The sequence below is a fragment of the Callorhinus ursinus genome, unplaced genomic scaffold (assembly GCF_003265705.2).
Source record: "Callorhinus ursinus isolate GAN/ISIS: 27379988/994484 unplaced genomic scaffold, GSC_fseal_2.0 scaffold2, whole genome shotgun sequence".
Classification (NCBI taxonomy): domain Eukaryota; kingdom Metazoa; phylum Chordata; class Mammalia; order Carnivora; family Otariidae; genus Callorhinus; species Callorhinus ursinus.
The window spans coordinates 47,154,080-47,176,052 of NW_027397064.1; the positions used below are offsets into that span (position 1 = coordinate 47,154,080).

The window sequence follows — 21,973 nt, forward strand, 5'->3', positions numbered from 1 at the left end:
CGTATGTCCATACTGACTGGTCAGTGAAACTTTAAAGTGACTTTTAACTAATAAAACTGTAATAACTACATTTGACAAATCTATTAATCCATGATTATTTACTATAGCTGTCTATGTAAGAGCAAGACGAAATGTTATGCCGCCCCCTAGTGTAAGTATTAATTTTGTAACATCGGAACAGCAGTGATCCAAGACCTTGCAAGGGAATCAGAGCTATGGAAATCATTATCGAAGAGAGTTAAAAGAAATCCTAAGTTTTAGGATTTTAAGTTTTAAGAATTAAGAATTTAAGAATTTAAGAATTTAGAATTTAAGTTTTACAGAGCCAGCTTCCTAGGAGTACAGGATATAGTTCCATGAACTTTATGAGTCAAAAGGATGGCTGATATCTGAAGATTTTCATAAGATTTTAATTTATCTCCTAGAATATTCAAGGCCCAACCCATACTTAAGGAAGGAGACTTTGTGAATCTTGGGATGGGAATAAGTGTGCAAGAGATGTCATGAGCAAACCGAGAAAATAAGGAAATACTGATATTGTTCAATACCAAAGTGTCCAAATTATGTATATTTATATATTGAATTGAATGAGTGAGATTCTAATAAAGATCTGAATGTTCCAGTATGAAATATTGTCGACAGCGACCAACATTTATTTAAAGTTTATTATGTGTCAAACCTGTGTGAATTACTTTTCATTAGATCAACAACATGTTTTCTAGGTAGGTATTTTTATCCACCCCATTAAACATAATATAATTGATAGAAAGGTGAATTTGACCAAGGCCATAAAGCCAGTGACTAGTTGTGGTAGACTTCTCTGGTATCATCAATTATCTCTTTTTCTTACTAACATAACACTGATTTTATTGGGATTAGTGGTGTGCCCAGTTTAATTAACTGTGTTTTTAAAAAATCATGTTTTCATCCTTCCCACACTTAATAGTGGTTCTGTGGCACGGCTACATCAAAAGAGAGGTAAGCAAACACTGCTGGGTAAGACTTCTTAAAAAAAAGAACATTCAACCTTTTGTCCTTCCTCCTTTACTCATTGTTGCTCTAGATGAGAATGTAGATGTGATGGCTGGAACAGTAACCACTTTAGAACTGTAGAAAAAATACAAATAAAATCAAAGCCTTTTGTCTTTGACCTTATTAGGCCACTTAATGTCAAAAAAGATCTACTTGCATATTTCTATTATATAAAAAATTAAAAGAAAAATATTTAGGTACAGAGCTGATATTTGGGGTTTGGTTACAAACAGCTCCACTCACTACATCCTGATACCGAGGTATAACCAGAATTTGAGCTCAAATACATCTGGTTATAAAGTGGTTGTGCTTTCAAACTATTTAAATATGACAGTGAGTATTTTGATGAAGACATGCTAAACTGGATGTGAGGCATAATCCTGGAGTGAAAGCAGCTATTCTCTTCCCTAGCATAAAGGTACTTTGTCTCATTTCAGTAAGGACAGGTGATATCAAGTTTTGAAAGGTAACCTTACAATATTTCCACTGACATTCCCTTGGAGGCTACTGGACTATGTCACTTGAAATGTTTTTATTAAATAAAGAGAGAATCCATATTTTATCCCATCTTTCTGCCCTTGACCAGTTGTAGGAAAAATAATTCAGTACAAATTTCTCCTCATTAAACCCATTCCTTCTCTGCAACTGGTCTTACTCCTTTCCCAATAATTTATTACCCAAAACTCTCCTGCTTTCCATAATCCATCTAAGGTGCTTGACAACTCCTGAGCTCCAGACCCGTTCCAAAGTCTCTCCAAATTTGCTTGCACTACATCAAATTCTATAGGTGTTTCCTATCTGAAGGACACAAACAAGGCAATTTGGATGGGTTAACCTTTGAATTATTGTTAATACTTTAAGTATTTTTATTTATTCTTATGATTTTCTTAAGTTCTGAGAGAGAGAGTGTGAGCAGGGGTGGAGGGGTGGGGAGAGCTAGAGGGAGAGGAAGAGAGAGAATCCTAAGCAGTCTCCGCACTCAGTGCAGAGCCTGAAGTGGGGCTCTATCTCACCACCCTGAAATCACGACCTGAGCCGAAACCGAGAGCTGGATGCTTAACTGACTGAGCTGACCAGGCGCCCCTGAACTATTGTTAATACTTTAAATCTCCAGTGGCTGAATATGGGAGGAAATCTATGCAGTAGGACTAACCATGCCCCTCTGCCATAACAGTTCAGCAGGGATCAGGAAAAGCTCTGAGGCTCAGAGGAGGGCCATGCATAACTCAATCTCACAGAAGGAGTCAAAGGTGAGCCTAAGAACTCTGAGTGCTCTCCACGGAACCCGTACCTCTCTGTCAGCCTCCAACATCCCACTGCTGCCACGACCTGCACTGGGATTATCAAAACCAATTTTATCCTACCCTCTATCCTCAATGGCATCAGTTACACAAGAAGCTCAGAATTTCCAAATTCTTCATTCTCTGGACTTTAATCTCCATGTGATTCAGGTATGTCCTCTTTTATGATACAATTCTCTGTATTTCCACATGTCCTAAAACACTTGGACTATGCCTTCTGGAACTCTGAAATGTCTAATATCAATAAAATCTCTATAGCTTTAGACTTTGCATTGAAGTTTCTCTTCACCTTTTTGTTCCAACTGAACTGTCTCTCTTGGAAAAATTCTCCTGTATCTCTCTCAAGAGATGGGTAGATGTTTTATCTCCCCAAATCCTCACATTAATGTGCCAGTGCAGGACACATGTCTTCCTTGTTTCACCTTAATAATTATTGACCATTCTCCCTCCCTCCTTCACCCCGAAAAGTCCCCAGCTTTGGATCTCATTTCCTTGAAATCATCCTCACTGATGGCCTTGCCTCCTGCCTATTCACAACCATCCATTCACTTGTCATATCTGAGAAAGAAAAAAGCAGTCCTTGGGAACTGTCACCAAGGAGCTTATCTGGATCTAAGAGTAAAGTGCGGTTTTCTCTTATCAAACACGAAGAGTTTCACAGCCCACTAACATCAGACAAGGTCGTCTATGAGCATGATGGAACAGAAAAAAAAACAAGACCACTCAGCAATCATCTTTGAGGACAGACAAACACAAAAATGCTGTTTTTGTTACCAGACATCCCCATCTGCCAGCCAACATGAGCAAAAAGTGCCTTTTTTTTTTTTTTAAACAACTACAGATTTACCCCCACTCTATTCTTGGCCTCCTAGATAAGAAGTACTGAGATAACCAACCATTGAACTGGCCCATCTTTCTCATGGTATCCAGAATAAAAGAGTGGTTTTATTCATAAAATCACTTTACCCAATCTCAAATCCTATAAAATGAGTCCTTATTCCCACTTCATGAGATGCACCACGGTTCCCTGTGGTGTGCAGTTTACCTTGTTCCAACAACTACCAGTGTGTCCAACTTGGTTCAGCTAGAGTTGTGTTTCAGTTGTTTTTGGCTGGTGGGCATTGACAACACTCTGTATATTTCTATGGAAACATTTTTGTTTTGTAAAACTTAAGTCCTTCATTTTACATAGCCACCCTTTAAAGACTATTTTCTTAAATTTAAACTACCAAATTATACACTCTTGATATTGCTTAAAATATTTTCTCATTTGAAGAGAGCCTGACTTTCTGATAGCATGTGTGACTATCTCTTGGAGCTGAACAGATAAGAATAGTATATTTTACATAGTTATAAAAGTTTTTGTGGGGAGGTCAGAGGATTGATGGAGGATAGATTGCAATCCAGGCAAAGATTTAAAATAAAGTTATAATTTTTTTTATAAAGTAACAGAAACATTCCACAATAAGGTCAAGCAATTTTAAACTATAGAGTTTAATAATGTCAAGTTCACCTATTTCCAATTAAGTCCGAATACGATTTATAGTTCAAATATTGAGTCACCTTATTATAAAAAAGATACAATAAACTGATCTTCAGTATATCAGTCAGGGTTCTCCAGATAAACAGAACTATTAGGAGAGATAGATAGGTAGATAGATGATAGATAGATAGATAGATAGACAGATAGATAGATTTATATGTTAGGGAATTAGGAATTGACTATGTGATTGTGGGTTTGTGGGGCATCTGTAGAACAGGTCAGGAGGCTGGAAATTCAAGGCAGGATTTGATGCCACAGTCTTGAGACAGAATTTCTTCTTCTCCAGGAAACCTCAGTTTTTGCTCTAAAAGCCCTTCATTTTATTGCATGAGACCCATACACATTGGTTTAGGGTAAACTCTTCTATTTAAAGTCAGTGGCTTGTAAACACTGACCACATCTACAAGATACCTTCGCAGAAACAAGACTAGTGTTTGATTAAAATATGGGCTACTATGCTGGTTGACAACAAAAAGCTAGCTATGAAACACAGCAAAGCTCATTTTTCTAAAGTTATTTAAGAAAAAAATGTTTTCTCTTAATTTGAATATGGCATTGTCAGCATAAGCCTTGAATTCATTTAAGGTTCTTACATCTAGAAAAGTATGTAACTTTCCTCTAATGGTGTCACACCATTATGAAAGAGTCCAGAGTACTACATCAGGTAACAGATTTTGTTTACTTTGACAACTAGGATTAAGTTTTAATTATTTATTATCCATTTTATCTTATACTGTGATAAAAAGTGTACTATAATACATTTATAAAATTAATGAAGGCACCTGAGTGGCTCAGTCGTTAAGCGTCTGCCTTCGGCTCAGGTCATGATCCCAGGGTCCTGGGATCGAGCCCCACATCGGCCTCCCTCCTCAGGGGGAAGCCTGCTTCTCTCTCTCCCACTCCGCCTGCTTGTGTTCCCTCTCTCGCTATGTTTCTGTCAAATAAATAAATAAAATCTTTAAAAAAAATTAATGAAAACTTGCTGGTTGAAAACACCATCATAATATAGTATATGTGGTAAACATTTCCTCAGAGCCAAAGAATAATTTAGAATGAAATAGATCAAATGGTTTCAGCTACAATTTTTAGAAAGAAAAATTAAGAGAATTATATTTCTTATTTTTGTAGTTAGCAATATAAAAAGTGATATACAAAATTTCTTCATGAATATTGGCTGCAGTACACCATAGATTAAAACTGCTATCTTTCTTGTTCTGGAAGGTCACTCAAACTCGTAATACACAGCCATTACCTAAAATAGTAATATCTTAGTTAAACAGGGTCACTGGAGGAAATTATTTCAACACTGAATTATCATTACAATAATAAAATATTATTTCCCCTGTGCATAATACTTTCAAAACTATTTTCCAAATATGTTACATTAACTAAACATGTTTATTAAAAGTATAAATTAAAGAATAAAATTATATTCGACATTAATTTTTAAAAGGACCCAAACCAAGAAATTAGCAAAAATACCTGTAGCCTGAGCAAAAGTTTGCAATTTTAAAATGTATCACCCTCAAATCACACACTTCTTTATTATGATAGTATTCCTAGAGTTATGATCTAGAGAATACTTTTAAGCACTTCAACCAAAATATGGGAAACGGATACCATACAAATATGAATACGCCAAAACTTTTTTGAAGACTATTGTCCATCGAAAAGTTGGTACAATGAAGGGCACATGCAGAATGGTGAAAATGTTTCTGTCTCCCTATATGTAAAATTTGGTTCACAGACTTTAAGGTGGGAAATTCAAGTACCTTCATTGGTCAAGAAGGTAAGGTAAATAAGTGCAAAACCTAAATAATCATAAAGAACAGTGTAGACAGCAGCAAACTGCAAAGCGCGTTCTTCTTTGAATGGTGTTTAAAGCCAAATATTTTAAAACACAGTGCACACTACACAAACTACTTCTGCAGCCCTGAATTTGACCCTAAATGCAACCATATGAGGCCTTGGACTAGGTGGTCCCCAAAGCTCTTGCTGATCTGTGTTTTCAGTAAAAATGTAATTACAGTCATCAATAACCTGGTGAGGAACTAGAAGTGATGACAAGCTATCCCATCACTATTTGAATTTCAGCTATCAAAAATAATTCAATTAATATTTAACGCACTAACCAAGGTATGTCGGCATTATGGGTATTGCTTGACAACATTTACCTTAAAATATTGCTTATATTTTTTATTAGGTCATAACATCAATAATTCAATTATAAGTTATTTTCCTTACTTGAAAAATGTGTTCTAAAAATGCACATTTGTAAAGTTTTGCTAGAATAAAAAATAAGTATAGCAAAGTATATATGACACCTTAAGTTCAGAAAAGTGAGACACAAGATGGTCTTAGATACTGAATACATAATAGTTTAAAAGAAATTTGGAAGAGTATATAATGGACTGATTATGTGAACAAATTTATAAAGTGGGAAAGTTTGGGAATATATTAAGATATTATCCTAATCCACCCTCACCCTTAACCTTCCTTGAGGATATTAATCTAACAATGATAATTTTTCATCAGCACTAATTTAACAACTGGTCTTTTTAGTCTTATGCACAATCTTAAATATGCCACATAAATGGGTTTCAATGAGTGGAGAAACCTTTTAAATTACATTCTCTAGGAGATATAGAAATGTGCAAGGAAATGACATGAATAATAATGTTATATTAGATGATGATAATTAGAACAAAAGGCCATATATTTCAAAGACTCTTAACTTTAGTGAGTTCCTGTATACACAGAGGAAAAAATCCAGAACTTTTTCATTCTTTTCAAAAAGAGTACATATGAAAACTTCCTGAGTGACAAGAAACCTGCAAACATGTCAAAATATGTGAATAATTTTTTCAGCACATTCAAAAATGAACAAGAGTGTACATGAAAACATCTTAATGAATAATATTTGACACATAACACCTAGCACAGAGCTTGTAGTGCCTAAAATAGTGCTTTACAATTGCCGCATCTCAATAAATCTAAATGAACTACATAACAAGTATGTTGAAAACTGATTAATAAATTAATACTTCTTTTCTTGCCAACTCTAGAACTTAATATATTGGAAAAGGAGGGCAGCCTACAGAAACAGGGCTTAGGCCAGACAGAAATTATTGATGTTTGCCAATTGGAAGAGGAAACTTAAAATATATTTGAATTCAAATTATTCTGTGAATCTATTTCTCCGCACCTGAAGGCAAGTGGAAAAATGGAGTGCCTTCATAAAATAGATAACACCAACACCATATCTTTAATCAGTGTGGATAGTAACACACCAGTTCCTATGGAATCCCTAATTTAGTATCTAAATTATAAAAGAAATATGTCTGGAGTTAGGAAATTGGCATTATAATATTGACTTACTGTATGACCTCAAAATCACCACTCATTTTTTTTTAATTCCATAGTCAGTAAAATAGACTTAATACTCTTATGAGACATAAAAATGCTGACTAACAAAATGTAATGAACAAATTAATGATTTTTAAAGTTCCAAATGCCATATTAAAAGTGATCAAGTGTATTCTTAAATTATGTATTAAATATATAAGTATTTTATATTAAAAGTTTTTAAATATATAATTAGGGCAAAGAAATTTTGCGGCTCAATTGACAAAACATACGTATAACAAAATGTCCGTATCCAATAAACAATTTTATACATAATGGTTATATCTAAGAGATAATCTAAGGGCAAAGAATGAGACTATATGGATGGTAAACTTTATTCATTGCCACTAAACCATATAACTTATTAAGACATATTCTGGAGCACTCATAAAATATTAGCTTATCTCTTATTCCATGGACATAAAGCTATATCACAGATATGATGCTATTATAACAGAAATCATAACAAGTAGAGTGACCTTTCTCTTTGTTTGTAAGACACTGCAAAATGAAGATTTGTATATTTTCAGTTAAAATTGTCAAGAGGAATTATTTAAAAGTTCAGAAATAAGGTCAAGATTAACAACAAGCTTAATCTTTAAGTATCTTTTTAAATTGTATGTGTGAGGGACATAATATGACCTATGGAAAGACTGTACAGTTTGATAATCTCCTCAGTATAAGTAGCAGGATTACATTCTGGATTTTAGGGCTAAAGCAATTAATCAATGTCACTGAAGCCTGAGGTAACTTTATTCTATAAGTAACATCTAATTCATGAAAGAATACCATATTACCAGTTATAGGCTATCTTAAATTATTCAGTAATTTTTCAAAGATTATAAATCTTTAAAAATATGAACTAAAAAAAATGGTCAGAATATCCATTAGTTATCCAGTAACTGAAAATAATTGGAATTTCTTCGGAAAAATCAAAATACTTTTTCCCTGAATGGTTTTAAGTTGTGCTTTCCTGAAATAAGAAAAAACACTTGAAATATTGTTAAAATTCTTTCAACTTAATACACATATCAAAATGCAAAAATGTGATTATGTTTTTAAAGGCAAAATTCAAAATATGTCAAAATCAAAGACAAAAAGTAAAAAGAGTCATAATTTTTACCTTATTAAAATGAGATTAAAGAGTAATAACCACAAATTCTCACTTGAAAATGTTCAAAATGTAGTGTATGTACATTTTTAAGATAGTATTAGTGTTTCTTAAGTTTCCTAATTCCCAGAAGTTTCAGGTTCAGTTTCTGATTTTAGCTTATAGTACATTTTAGCTTATACTAAGGTTTCAAAGTATCCTATGTTTTTTGAAGAATACATTATTAGGTAAGTCTAGATAGTTATTTAACTAAAAACATTGATGAATATGCTTAGATCTCTTCTGCTATACATAAAGACAGGCATAACTCTCACCCTCCTTAATAAAAAAATAATCAAAAGACATATAGAGAATAAACATATGACATATATTACCTTGTAAAGTAATAGTTTCAAATACAGCTGGACCGTATATGAAAATCTATGTAATTTTACTCAGTGTAAATCTCTTACACAGGAAATACAAACTTGGGCAGTTTATAAACAAAATCTGGAAGAATAAGCTATTAAGTCCCTGTAAGTTCTTTTACTATAACTAAAAGAAATATGATAAGAGCTATTTCTAACACTTCTTCCTCTAGTTTGTTGCTCCAGCATTTGACCACATTTATATTTATTCATCTCATTTAGTAGCTGCTTTTTAACACACCTTTTAATCCCAACCTTACACTGGCAAATCTAGACTTTAACCTATCTTTTGTCAATATGAGTGATAAAGAATTGATTGACTTCAAACCCACAACAAACAAATCAGCATAAGGAAATGGAACCACTCTTAGAAACCCAAGGTTGATTTAAGAATCAAGATTACCAGAATTTTAACAAGTTCTGGTTTGGCAACTTTTTTTTTTTTTTTATTTACCCTAATTTTTTTTTTTTTTTCTTTTCTTTTACCTACACCGTTATTGTAACTATAGAGATCTTGTTCAGTAAGTTTGCCTTTTCCCAGAAGTAAAACTTGATTTAAAAAACAAACCAGTGCATGCTTTCTTCAAATTGAAGAGTCCCCCCGCCAAAATATTTACCTTCTCACACAGCTGAGTTTTTTAAGAAAATAATTAGAGCCAAAACACTTTCAGTAATCCCCTTAGCCTTTGCCTATTGCTCTGCATAATACTCCACAAAGAAAGACCACAGAGGAGTATTTTCACTTTCTTTTGTTCAACACCAATCTTATCCACAACAATAAAAGCAACAAACTAACCCTGCTTGTTTGCATCTTAAATAAGCGGAGAGGAGGATTCCAATAGATTCAAGGGAGAAAGAAAAAAAAAATCAAATGTTTATCAGTGCCAGAATTCAGTTAAAACTTCAGAAGAGAACTTTTCATTTTTAGAAAACATCACAGCACTTGGTAAAAAAATTTATGTAGAATCATATTTTAAAATATGGATTAACTGAGTCTGTCCTTAAACTTCTACTCTATCTACTCAGGCTCAGTAATCACTTTGTAAAAAAAAAGGGGGGGGGCTCAGACTTTAGTGATACATATATTTGCATATTACCACCTTACTCTAGCTCTACTCTCTTCGCAGTACTTAATCTTAATAAGCTTTTTCCCTACTTCCTTTTTTTTTTCTTTTTTGAAGTGTACACTTCTCAGGAGTCAGTTCCACAAGGAGGTTTTGTAACTAAGAGGGGATTTGTTAGAAAAAGTAAGAGCTATTACCCTGCACTATCTCAATGCTCAGCACGTCCTCTCCCACCAATCAGGAGTGCTCTTTCGACTAGGATGCTGAAAGATGAAGCTCTGTGGTCCAGTGAGAACCTCCCAGCAACTGCATGGGTTCTATTTGTCTAGCATGCTTCCTAGTGGCTCTGATTGTGACATAATGCTCGCCCTTCACATTTATCTCTAACCTCTTTTGAATGAATAGCTTAAAGTGGGCGACAAGGGGTTCTGGAGTCACTCAGTTAAGCTTAGTCCTGACAACTTCTCACTAGAGAAGTTTGCTGTTGGTCCTTCAGGAGACAGCCAGAACGCGAACTCCTTCCGAGACCATCACTCAATCCCGCCACTTACTCCGCGCCACCAGTCACATGGCTCCCGCTTCCATCGGAGACACCCACATCCTCATTCACCTTCAGCTTCCTAAGCCAAAATATGTTAGAGGGTCACTTGGGGTTAGGGTGCTTTTATTTTCTTTCTTAAAAAAAGGTCTTGTTGACACAATTTGCTTCAAATAAGGAGACATTGTGGTAATCTCCAGCATTAGGGAGTGAGGTGTTGAGAGCCCAGAGCATTGTCGAAGTATCAACCAAAACCATGGATCGCAGTTTCCCTAAAATTACAGCCTTTTTCTACACCTAATTCTCACCCCACGCCCACAAGAAGGATAAATTGAAACATTATAAACCAAATTGAAACGCGACACCTCCAACATTTCACAGTAACCTCAATCCTCCAAATGCCCTCTTAGTGAAGGGGAGGGGCAGGAGGAGAAAGAGAGAGAGGGAGAGAGAAAGAGAGAAACAGCAGCTATTACCAGAGTTTTGTTCCCGTTCTTGCTGAGAGGGCCCCGGAAAACTCCCTTGATGTTGCGAAAGTGTCCGTTGCTGAGATGCGTGGAGCTGATGACAATGTAGTAACACTCCATGGGGCAGCCGCCGCCTCCTCCACCGCAGCCGCCGCTTCCATGCACAGCCGCAGCGCGCCGAAGCCGGGGTAGGGTGGGCTAGGGATCGGACGCGAGGGCGAACCGCCGCCTCTCTCAAACGCCTTGGGGAGACAGACTCACTACACCCCTCTGCCGAGCGCGCTGAGGCTCCTCCGCCTCCGCATGCTCTCGGCGCTTTCCCTCTCAGTCTCCGTTTCTTTTCTAATTCGCCTTGGGGCGACGCGCCCCGCGGGAGGATCCCGGGCTGGGAGGGGCCGGCCAGGCAGCAGGACTGAGCGGGAGTCAGTGCCGGCGCGGCGGCCGAGCTGAGCCGGGCAGCGGGAGCCGCCCGAGCGGTAGCGGTAGCGGCGGCGGCGGCGGCGGCGGAGGCAGCAGCAGCATCCCCCGCGCTCGGCGCCCGCACTCGGAGTTGCGGCTGCTGGCAGGCATGAGTGTTATTATAGTGAGCGGCGTTGCCGGTCCATTGCACTGAGCCAATGGCAGGGAGCCACTGGGCTGATACTGAGAGCTGTCAGAGGAGTACATCTGTCACCCGCTGCCTTCCCCCGCCCTCCCCCGCCGCCGCCAGGACCCACGGCCGCGACGGTGCCGGCGCGAGTGGGAGCGCCCAGCGAGCGGGACGCCCCCCGCGCAGCGCCGCGGCCGCGGAGGGCTAGGGACGCGACGGCCACCGCGGGCGGGCGGCAGAGCGACCCGCGACTGAGAAGTGGGAGACTCCTCGAAGGTGGGGGCGGAGGGGAAAATGAAGAGACGGAGATTTCTTGCCTGCCAGTCGGGAGTGGGGGAGGGGGTGAGGGGGGACAAATAAATTAATAATTCAATACCAAAGCCAACCACTTCCAACTGCAGCGTATCCAGGCAGGTGCCAGCAGCTGCTTCTCTCCCGAGATAGTTGCTACCCAGTGGGTTTGGCTTATTTGATTTTATTTGTTTTTAATGTATTTTTAGTATGAGGGTTGGATCCTGTTCAGAATCATAGATAAAGAAAATGTTCCCCACCCACCACCACCACCACCCATTTGTAGAGATCACCAGTGTTTGTGTCGGTAGTTTGAGAGGTGGGGGCCAGGGCAAGGGGTGGGGGTGGGGGGAGTTGTGGCGATGTGAGTGGAAGTGGATAGAAGGTAAAAACAGGGACTCCTGGTTAATGTGTTCTTGGACCTGGGGTTCCCCTCACCCATCTCCCCTGAGAACCTCGGTTCTTCCTAAATTGCCAAAGCTGAAGGGAAAGGGATGCTTTGCCGCAAAGAAGCTGCCGCCGCGAGCCTGCTTTGCATTTCCCTGTAGTTCTCTTCACACTACAGAGTGGTAGCGAACACAAAGCGTTTGCCCTAGAAGCGACCTGAATGGAAAATCTCCTGCAAAGGAACTAATGGTTTCGTTACGGAAAGTAGGGGATGGGGTCTGCTGCGTTCCCTGAAGACAGACCATCAGGCTGGTTTGTAAGGGGGCAAGGCAGCCATCCGCCTGGATGTGCCCCTGCCACCCTCCCTCTCATCCAGTTGATTCTCTCTTTGTGTAAGTTTAACTCCTCTGAGATGGTAGGGTGAGAGCATCACATCAGGTATATATACGACTCATTAGTCCGCACTTAAAAAGATCGATAGCAGGCAGTGGGAGACTGGGAGATGGTGCCTTCAATGGATTTGCTGAAGGCTTTATTTTCCTCTTGCCTTGAATGGCTTAATTGGTTAAAGCAGATTCCAGACATTCTGGTGCTCCTATGTCAGAGCAAACTACACTTTGAAATAACCTGTGTTTATCTTTATTTGAAGGTCAAGATTTCAAGACATTCCATTCTGGGTATCCCACATATAGGATTTAATATAGCAGTGATTCTGCAAACTACAATATGGTCCTTAAAACGAGTCTGCCAGTTTGATATCACTCTTAGAGGAAAAGAAGAGAAGGGAGAGAAAAAGTGTTTATGAGAGGCAATAATCATGTGAGTAAATTATAACTTACAGGGATAGAAGAGGGGAGTGCTAGATTCATCTAAGGGAAATTCTCCATGTGCCATGCTTCAATTCAAACAAAGAAAAAAAAGTTGATGTGGATTGATCATAGCTCACTATGAAGTGTCACAGTTATTTAGGGGTATTGGCTAAATTTCTCAGATATCCACTTGGGGGAGTCTGGAAGTCTTGGGAGAAATAGAGAGCAATGATTTCTAAAACTTATATACTCTGTGGAACAGATCACCTAATAATTTGCTAGAATTCAGTATGAAAATGATTCTATTAGAAAAAAATAATTTTCCCCACTAATATCGTGTGGAAATTAAATCCATTTTGGCACCTATCATTAGAGCTATTTTTTATGTATATTTTGAGGATGCAGGCATTCTCTGTACATATCATTTTGGGAACAACTAATGACCTGTATGATTTTCATTACATCTTCTGAAGTTTTGGAAACTCGCAGTTATTAGAAGAGATAAAATCTTCACTATTACTGAACCAAACCAAGGAATCTCCTTAGGAAATGGAAGAAGCCTCATACGTGAAAGAATCAGATAGTGTAGTTTTCTTGTGTGTGCAAGTCACAGTTGCCCAAGCTATGTTTTTTGAAATATTATGCTCTCAAAATACTTCTGACAAGATGTTCAGATCTTTATCTACATCATGAAGCTCAATTTCCAGTTCAGGAAACAGGAACATTTATAGGAATTGTCCCATGGAAAAAAATATCATCTATATGGAAAGTCATATTGTATTTCTAGTGGCAAAGTTTATATAGTATATATATCATAAATATCACATATATGTGTGTATATATATCTTATGATAATGTATATCATAATAATAAATTTCAGCGAAATATTTTAATCTCTGAAGAGTCACTTCACTATCAGAATAGGCTATTTTTGCTACTTACATGCTTGAGGGTATAATGAGGTGACTTTAGACTGTCACATGTAAACCTATATATAAATGGTAATAAACACACCATAGATTTGCTGCTAAAACATGAAGGATGAGGACAGTTATAAAAGAATGTACATGTTTTTGCACAAAATTTGTCCTCATTGTTTCTCTACACATAAGGTAATCTATCTCAAAATTACCTAATACTGAGTGTGATCAGCAAGATTCTGTACCTACACCTTGAAATTAAATAGCCATATTTCAGAGGAGAGTGCAGCTTCCTTTTGTTTACCCTTATATCAGTTGAGTAGTCACATCTATAATGACCATTCCAATAAAACTACTAATCACACTATATGATAGTCATTATGTCCTTACCAATGAGCTCTGTTACCTGTGGACTCTTCATCCCATCAACCTTAATGTTCAGAACAATGAGCCACCACCATGTGCAATCTGGCTTCTAACTACAACAAACAACTACTACACATAGTGGAATTCTTATATCAAACATGAAAGAACCTTTGCATTTGAATTTTGCTAAAAATGAAGAGAGAAGATAGGATAGAAGTAGGATATCAGGACTTCCCCATCATCTCAGAAAGGAAACATACCTTTCTATGGCCAAAAATTAAAATCAGTAGACAGCAATAAATTATTGTGCCCTTCCATCTTGCTGTTCTTATTTCTTTCCTTTTGTCATGGTGTAAAGAAAGTAAGTACATAAGTAAGCATCTTTAAATTCCTATTATGTTATCATCTCTGATATCCATAGCCAATTCCTATTATTTACTTAAAACAATTCTGATTTCTGTTATTAGTAATCATTTTGACATGGATTATTTCTATGGAACAATGCCACCCAAATATTTAAAAATAAAATATTTCCTCTCAATCACCTGGAGAATTTAGGAGACCTAATTATTGGAGACCTGGAGACCTGCTTTAAATATCTAACTGCTATTGTAAACATGCAGAGTCAATATTTCAAAATCAGAAAATATATTTTTTAAAGATTTTATTTATTTATTTGAGAGAGAGAATGAGATAGATAGAGAGAGAGAGAGAGCATGAGAGGGGAGAGCGTCAGAGGGAGAAGCAGATCCCGATGCGGGACTCGATCCCGGGACTCCAGCATCATGCCCTGAGCTAAAGGCAGTCGCTTAACCAACTGAGCCACCCAGGTGCCCTAAAATCAGAAAATATTTTTAAGTATCTTACAGGAGGGGCACCTGGGTGTCTCAGTCATTAAGCATCTGCCTTCGGCTCAGGTCATGATCCCGCCGTGCTGGGATCAAGTCCCGCATCAGGCTCCCTGCTCGGCGGGAAGCCTGCTTCTCCCTCTCCCCCACTCCCCCTGCTTGTGTTTCCTGTCTCGCTGTCTCTCTCTCTGTGTTAAATAAACAAATAAAATCTTAAAAAAAAAATAAATAAATATCTTACAGGATAATCATATATCACTTGGGTTTAGTTGGCAGCTTTGGACTTGAAAAAAATACAATCAATAATTTAAATATGAAAGATTTATATAAGTGATATTAGTCTAAAAAATGTGCAGTTCATTTTTGCAACCACACTTCAATTTTTCTTTCTACAATTGTGAGTTAAATCAAGATCCCCTAAGTTCTGTGCTTGTACTGATTTATAACACTTCCGGTTCCTCATCTTGCTTTCCCTAACCCAAATTTGGATGCCAGTTTTTCTGCTCAGCAACTAGATATTGTTCCTGATCTTCTCTTGGCTCACACAAGATTTTAGTACAATGTTGTTGCTTTGAAATGTAAAACCAAGGTTTTGCCTCCTTTCCCAGACCAGTGGCTGGACCCCAGCATCCTGAATCCCTGTCCCAATTCACTCAGTCCAGCTCTTCCAGAGGAAAGTAAATCTTGCCTAAGTTTGCTTACTGCTATTTCAGACCATATGTTGCTACTTCCGCATGCTTAGACTTCCTACTTCCTGTCGTTACAATCTCTATGCTTTTACTCTGTTTGTCTGGATAATTCCCGTCACTAAAGTGAATGATCCACAAATTAGATTCAGTTTTGGGTCCCCACCTCAACCTTACCTGAGCTTCTGTGAACCAAGTTCCTGTTCTTACGTCATCCTGGAAGAAAAAAAAAAAAAGAAAGAAAAGAAAAAAGTATATTTCAGTATTTTTCAGATGTGTGTGATGTATTCTTAGTGGTTACAGAATATATTATTGGGATTCAAAACTTTTTACTATTATAGCAATCTTAACATAATAAGTATATTCTTGATAATTTGTGAAATCATATATTAATAATTTGTAGCTAAGTTTTGTCACTATATATCTCTTTTGTTTGCATTCACATTTGTGACCACATTTGTGCCAGGTATTACTGCTTTTTTTCCTTTGGACTAATGAGGAAAAATCTAAAATCTTAACACATAAATGTTTTACTTATTCTAAGATAAGACCAAATGATATCATGACACCTGCATGAATGAAGGTGTGGCATAGTTAAATTGAAGAAAAGTGATAGAGGAATTATATTACCACAGAGCACCAATATTCACCATAACCATCAGGCATGCTTAGATCAGTACTGACACACAAATATTCATAAAAACATTCATGTTTTGAGACTGGCTTTGGTTTCAGCAAAGCAACATCATCCGTTGTATTAAATTAAGATTGTAAATTTGGATATTTTTTCACATTTTTATTTGATTTCTATTTTTTTATTTTGTATTTACATAAAAACTATAAGCATATGGGGTTTCATAATTAGTTTGATGCTAACATAATTGAGTAAAATTATGCTACAAATGAACTTAATCTATGCTGAGAATCTTTAAAAATGAGCTATATGTTAATCAAGTTATTCAAACACTGGTGTTTACTAGTCATGAGATATATTCAAATAAACATTACTGACCTTATCCACAGCTAATACTGTTATTGCACGATTTGAAAGGAGATGGTGACTTTTTTAGGTAATTATTAGTTAATTATTACCTAAAACTAGGTCCATCTCCCATATTCCTGTTTCTGCATTTCAGTTCTGCTGGATTTAAAAGTGGGGCCTCTTATAAATAAATACTGTAATCTACCAAATCTAATACCACATCAGTTATAAGATGTACCCTTTTTATCTCCACTATAAATGCAAACACACTGTCAATTAACTGCAAGAAGCCACTGATTTTAAGACATCTGAATTATGGAGATGTGAAAAACAAGCAGGCATCTTAGAATCAATGAACTAGGAAACCTAAATTTGTGGAGACACTACTACCATTAAAAACTTTCTAGAACTCACTTTAAATATATTCAAGTAAAGCAACCATGGAATATTGAATGAATAATGACTTAACTGCGGTTATTTCACTTCTAAAAGAAAGGGAGTAAGCTAGATATTATCTTGTTCTCAAGCTTTAATTTCTCTGATTCTCTGGCAACTTCCTTAGAGTTGATATTGGTCAGGCCTGGCAGAATAGAACATCATTTTAGTTTTCTACTTGAGGATGTGTGTCTTGAATGGCTGGAAGAAATGTAGAAATTGTGGAAAAGTGGGAATTACTGAAAATGTGAAATGGATCAGAGAGAAATTTCACAATTTTGCTTAGGTTTGACCCTAACAGATAAATTAAACAATTAATATTATACAGTTTTTTCACATCTTAAAAGATTGGTAGATCACATATTGACCATTATAATATATTTATCTGATACTGATATGGATTTTTATCTTTTTTATCCCCTTATTTTTCAATTCGAATAAGTAGCATTGGGATAGATGCCAGGACAATGCTAACTTAAGAGCCAAAGCTACATTTCTAATATGTTGCCAAAGAAATTAATGTAATTGGATGCTATATAACTAACTTACCAAAAAGATAACATTAAAATATATTATTGGTAGTCAAGATAAAGATAACAGTTATTGCATTCCTACATCTTACAGTCTTTTTGGAAAGCAATCTGGCAACATCTATTAACATTAAAATCATATATAACTTTTGACCTAGGCATTGCATTCCTGGGACTCTCTAAACAGAATAAAAGGATATTCACAAGAACACTTAATGCAATATTGTTTAATTGTTCATAATTATAAAAAAAACTGGAGGGGCGCCTAGGTGGCTCAGTCGTTAAGTGTCTGCCTTTGGTACAGGTCATGATCTTGGGGTCCTGGGATCAAGCCCCGCATCGGGCTCCCTGCTCCGCAGGAAGCCTGCTTCTCCCTCTCCTACTCCCCCTGCTTGTGTTCCCTCTCTCGCTGTGTCTCTCTCTGTCAAATAAATAAATAAAATCTTAAAAAAACCAAACAACACTAGAAACAAGGGAAATTATGATCAATAAATGAATATTTACATGTTATATATTTTATATGTATATGTATTAATCTATTTTAATAGATGCATCTATTAAAGTAATACAGTGCATCTGTTAAAGTAATACAGCATTTCTGTACCTATTGATTTGTTATTTTATTATATAAGAAATGTAACATACAAATAGAAGAAGAATATAAAAAGGATTTGGTTTTGTATTTAAAAAAAACCCCAAAGAATATGTGTATACATTTGCCAAAGAAAAGACAGGCATGGATATAGGAAGAGTATATGTAGTTTGTTAAAATATTTTAATGTTAGCTCTGAGGGAGAAGAACTAGAAGAGAAGGAAAAAGCTAAGGAAGTGGAAGAAAAAGATAAGACTGACATACATATACACATGGACACATATATGGGTAAAAACAGAAAAAAAGAAAGAAGGAAAGGAGGAATGGAGGAAGATGCAAATAGCACCATAACTTGTATGTGAAGAATTATAAAAGATAGATGAAAGCAGAGAAAATATTGGCAAGATACTATAATGAAAGCAATTTATCTGTAATGGTGAGTCGAGAAGGGGATGAAGTAATGAATCAGGGAAATGGTTTTAAACTAGAATTGATAAGATTTACTGATAGATTTGGATGTGGGTTGATGAAAAGACTAACACAGAATAACAGAATTTGGCCTTAGTTACTGGTGCAGTTTACTGAGATGGGAAAGTCTGGAGAGGTTGTGAAAAATGCTAAAATTTAGATTAAATTTTTTAATAAGTGTGAGATGTCTTTTAGATGTGCAAGTGCCATATATAGCACGGGGTCTTAAGAGGTCACATGAGAGTACTCGTATATAGATAGAGCTGCAGGACAGATCAGGATTGGCTTTAGGAAAATCAACTCAAAAAGAATACAGAAAATGAACTGCCAAAGAATGTTTAAAACCAAGAGAATATGATGCCTTGGAAGCTCTTCCCTCCAGAAAAAAGAAGGATCAAATTTAAGGAGAGATTGATCAACTGTGAAATATGCTGTTGATAAGTCAAGTAAGATGGGATCAGATTGAGGAGGGATCTCAAGTCGTCCATCATGAAGGATATTGGTGACCTTGGCAAAGCAGTCTCTTGAATATACCAAAAGACTGTAGAGGATTTACAAAAAATAAATTCTGCAACAGAGTTAAGAAACCAGATGTATGTACTATTCATATGAGATAAATTTTGTGGAAATATTGCTGTGCATAGAATAGATGTGACCTAATTTAAGAACAGAATAGAAGGTCAAAACTCAATAGTATCCCCCAACACAAGCTATATATGCTTGAACTGCCCTCTTCTCCGGCACACCCTTTGCTAATAAAAGGAAGAAATTGTGGAGATTTTTCACTTAGGAGTCAAATTTATGTATGGTCATTTTGATTTAGAATCAAATTCATATAATTTATAAATAAGTACATTTTGTTAACTTATCAAATTGGTCTATAAATCAATATTTTGCAGGGCTAATGAGGTAAGGTGAAATAGACACTTTATAATATTCAGATGGAAATATTTAGTAGTATAATATTTATGAAAATAAACTTGAAAATATGTATCACAAACATCACTCCCCGTTCATCATCCACAAAACTTCAACTTGTCTGCCAAATGATCCGGTTCCTTACCAAAACTGATTGTTCCATGATGGGCCCCTGAACCAAGCAACTCCAAGAGTCTCATACTAAGGAAGTTTTTCCACTACATATGATAGACAAGCACCATGAACAACATAAAATTTGAATAATGGAAAAATGGTTAAACAATATAGGTAATCTGAGAAATACATTATTGCAAATAATATAATAATATTTTAATATCATGAAAAAATGACCATAAAGATACTGTTATAAAAATGGTAGGTATAAAATTGCATCTTGAAGAACAAATATGGTTAAAATATCTATCCTACCCAAACCAATCTAAAGATGTAATGCAATCCCTATCAAAATACAAACAGCTTTTTTCACAGAACTAGAACAAAAATCCTAAAATTTATATGGAACCACAAAAGACCCCAAATAGCCAAAGCAATTTTGAAAGAGACAAGCAAAGCTAGAGGTTTCAAAATTCTGGACTTAAAGGTATATTGCAAAGCTGTAGTAATCAAAACAGTATGGTACTAGCATAAAAGTAGACACAAAGATCAATAGAACAGAATTAAAAACCCATAAATAAACCCATAATTGTATGTTTATTTAATCTTTGACTAAGCAGGAAAGAATATCCAATGGGAAAAAGACAGTGTCTTCAACATATAGTTTTGGGTAAACTGGACAGCTACATTCAAGAGAATGAAACTGGACCACTTTCACCATACACAAAAATCAATTCAAAATAGATTAAGACCAAATTATGAAACCTGAAACTATAAAAGTCCTAGTAGAGAGCACAAGCAATAATTTCTCTGACTTTGGCTGTAGCAATATTTTTCTAGATTGTCTAGAAAGCAAAAATAAACTACTATATCATAATAAAAAGCTACTGCATTTTTCCCCTCCTACACAATTCACAGAGCTCACCATAGCCCATACCCTCCCCAATGTTTATCACCCAGCTGCCCTATCCCTCCCACCCCCACTCCAGCAACCCTCAGTTTGTTTCCTGAGATTAAGAATTCCTCATATCAGTGAGATCATATGATACATGTCTTTCTCTGATTGATTTATTCCATTAAGCATAATACCCTCTAATATCTAAAGCATAATACCTTTTTTATGGCTGTATAATAATCCATTGTATATATATATATATATATATATATATATATACCATATGTTCTTTATCCATTCATCTGTTGATGGACATCTTGGCTCTTTCTATAGTTTGGCTATTGTGGACATAGCTGCTATAAATATTGGGGTGCAGGTGCCCCTTCGGATCACTACATTTGTATCTTTGGGATAAATACAGAGTAGTGCAATTGCTGGGTCATAGGGTAGCTCTATTTTCAACTTTAAATGAAGGGGGAAATTGGAGGGGGGAGATAAACCATGAAAGACTATGGACTCTGGGAAACAAACTGAGGGTTCTAGAGGGGAGGGAGGTGGGGGGATGGATTAGCCTGGTGATGGGTATTAAAGAGGGCACATATTGAATGGAGCACTGGGTGTTATACCCAAACAATGAATCATGGAACACTACATCAAAAACTAATGAGGGGCACCTGCGTGGCTCAGTCCATTAAGTGTCTGCCTTCAGCTCAGGTCATGATCCCAGGATCCTGGGATCAAGCCCTGCATCAGGCTTCCTGCTCCACGGGAAGCCTGCTTCTCCCTCTCCCACTCCCCCTGCTTGTGTTCCCTCTCTCGCTGTGTCTCTCTCTGTCAATAAATAAATACATTCTTAAAAAAAAAACTAATGATGTAATGTATGGTGACATAACATAATAAAATAAAAAAAATGCAAAAAAAAAAAAAAAAAAAGCTACCACACAGTGAAGGAAACAATAAAACTAAAAGGCAACCTACTAAGTGGGAGAAGATATTTGCAAATGACATATCTGATAAAAGGTTAGTTTCCAAAATATATAAAGAACTTGTACAACTCAGGACCCAAAAAGCAAATTAAAATAAATGGGCAGAAAAAAAGAACAGATACTTCTCCAAAGAAGACACACAGATGGGGAACAGACACACATTAATATATATTCAGTATCACTCATCATCATATGCTACAATGAGATATCACCTCACACCTGTCAAAATGGCTAAAATCAGGGGACGCCTTGATGGCTCAGTTGGTTAAGCATCTGCCTTCAGCTCAGG

General features: G+C 36.5%; 1 protein-coding gene across 1 annotated transcript in view; it reads right to left on the reverse strand.

Annotated features, from left to right (window-relative positions):
* The window catches only part of ZNF804A (zinc finger protein 804A), a 307,847-nt gene extending 296,468 nt beyond the window's left edge, over window positions 1-11,379 (reverse strand). The window contains exon 1 of the mRNA XM_025887488.2: window positions 10,878-11,379. Within this exon, the coding sequence (XP_025743273.1) occupies window positions 10,878-10,988 (111 nt within the window). The 5' untranslated portion in view covers window positions 10,989-11,379. The remainder of the gene's footprint in view (window positions 1-10,877) is intronic.
* Window positions 11,380-21,973: the final 10,594 nt, after the last annotated feature.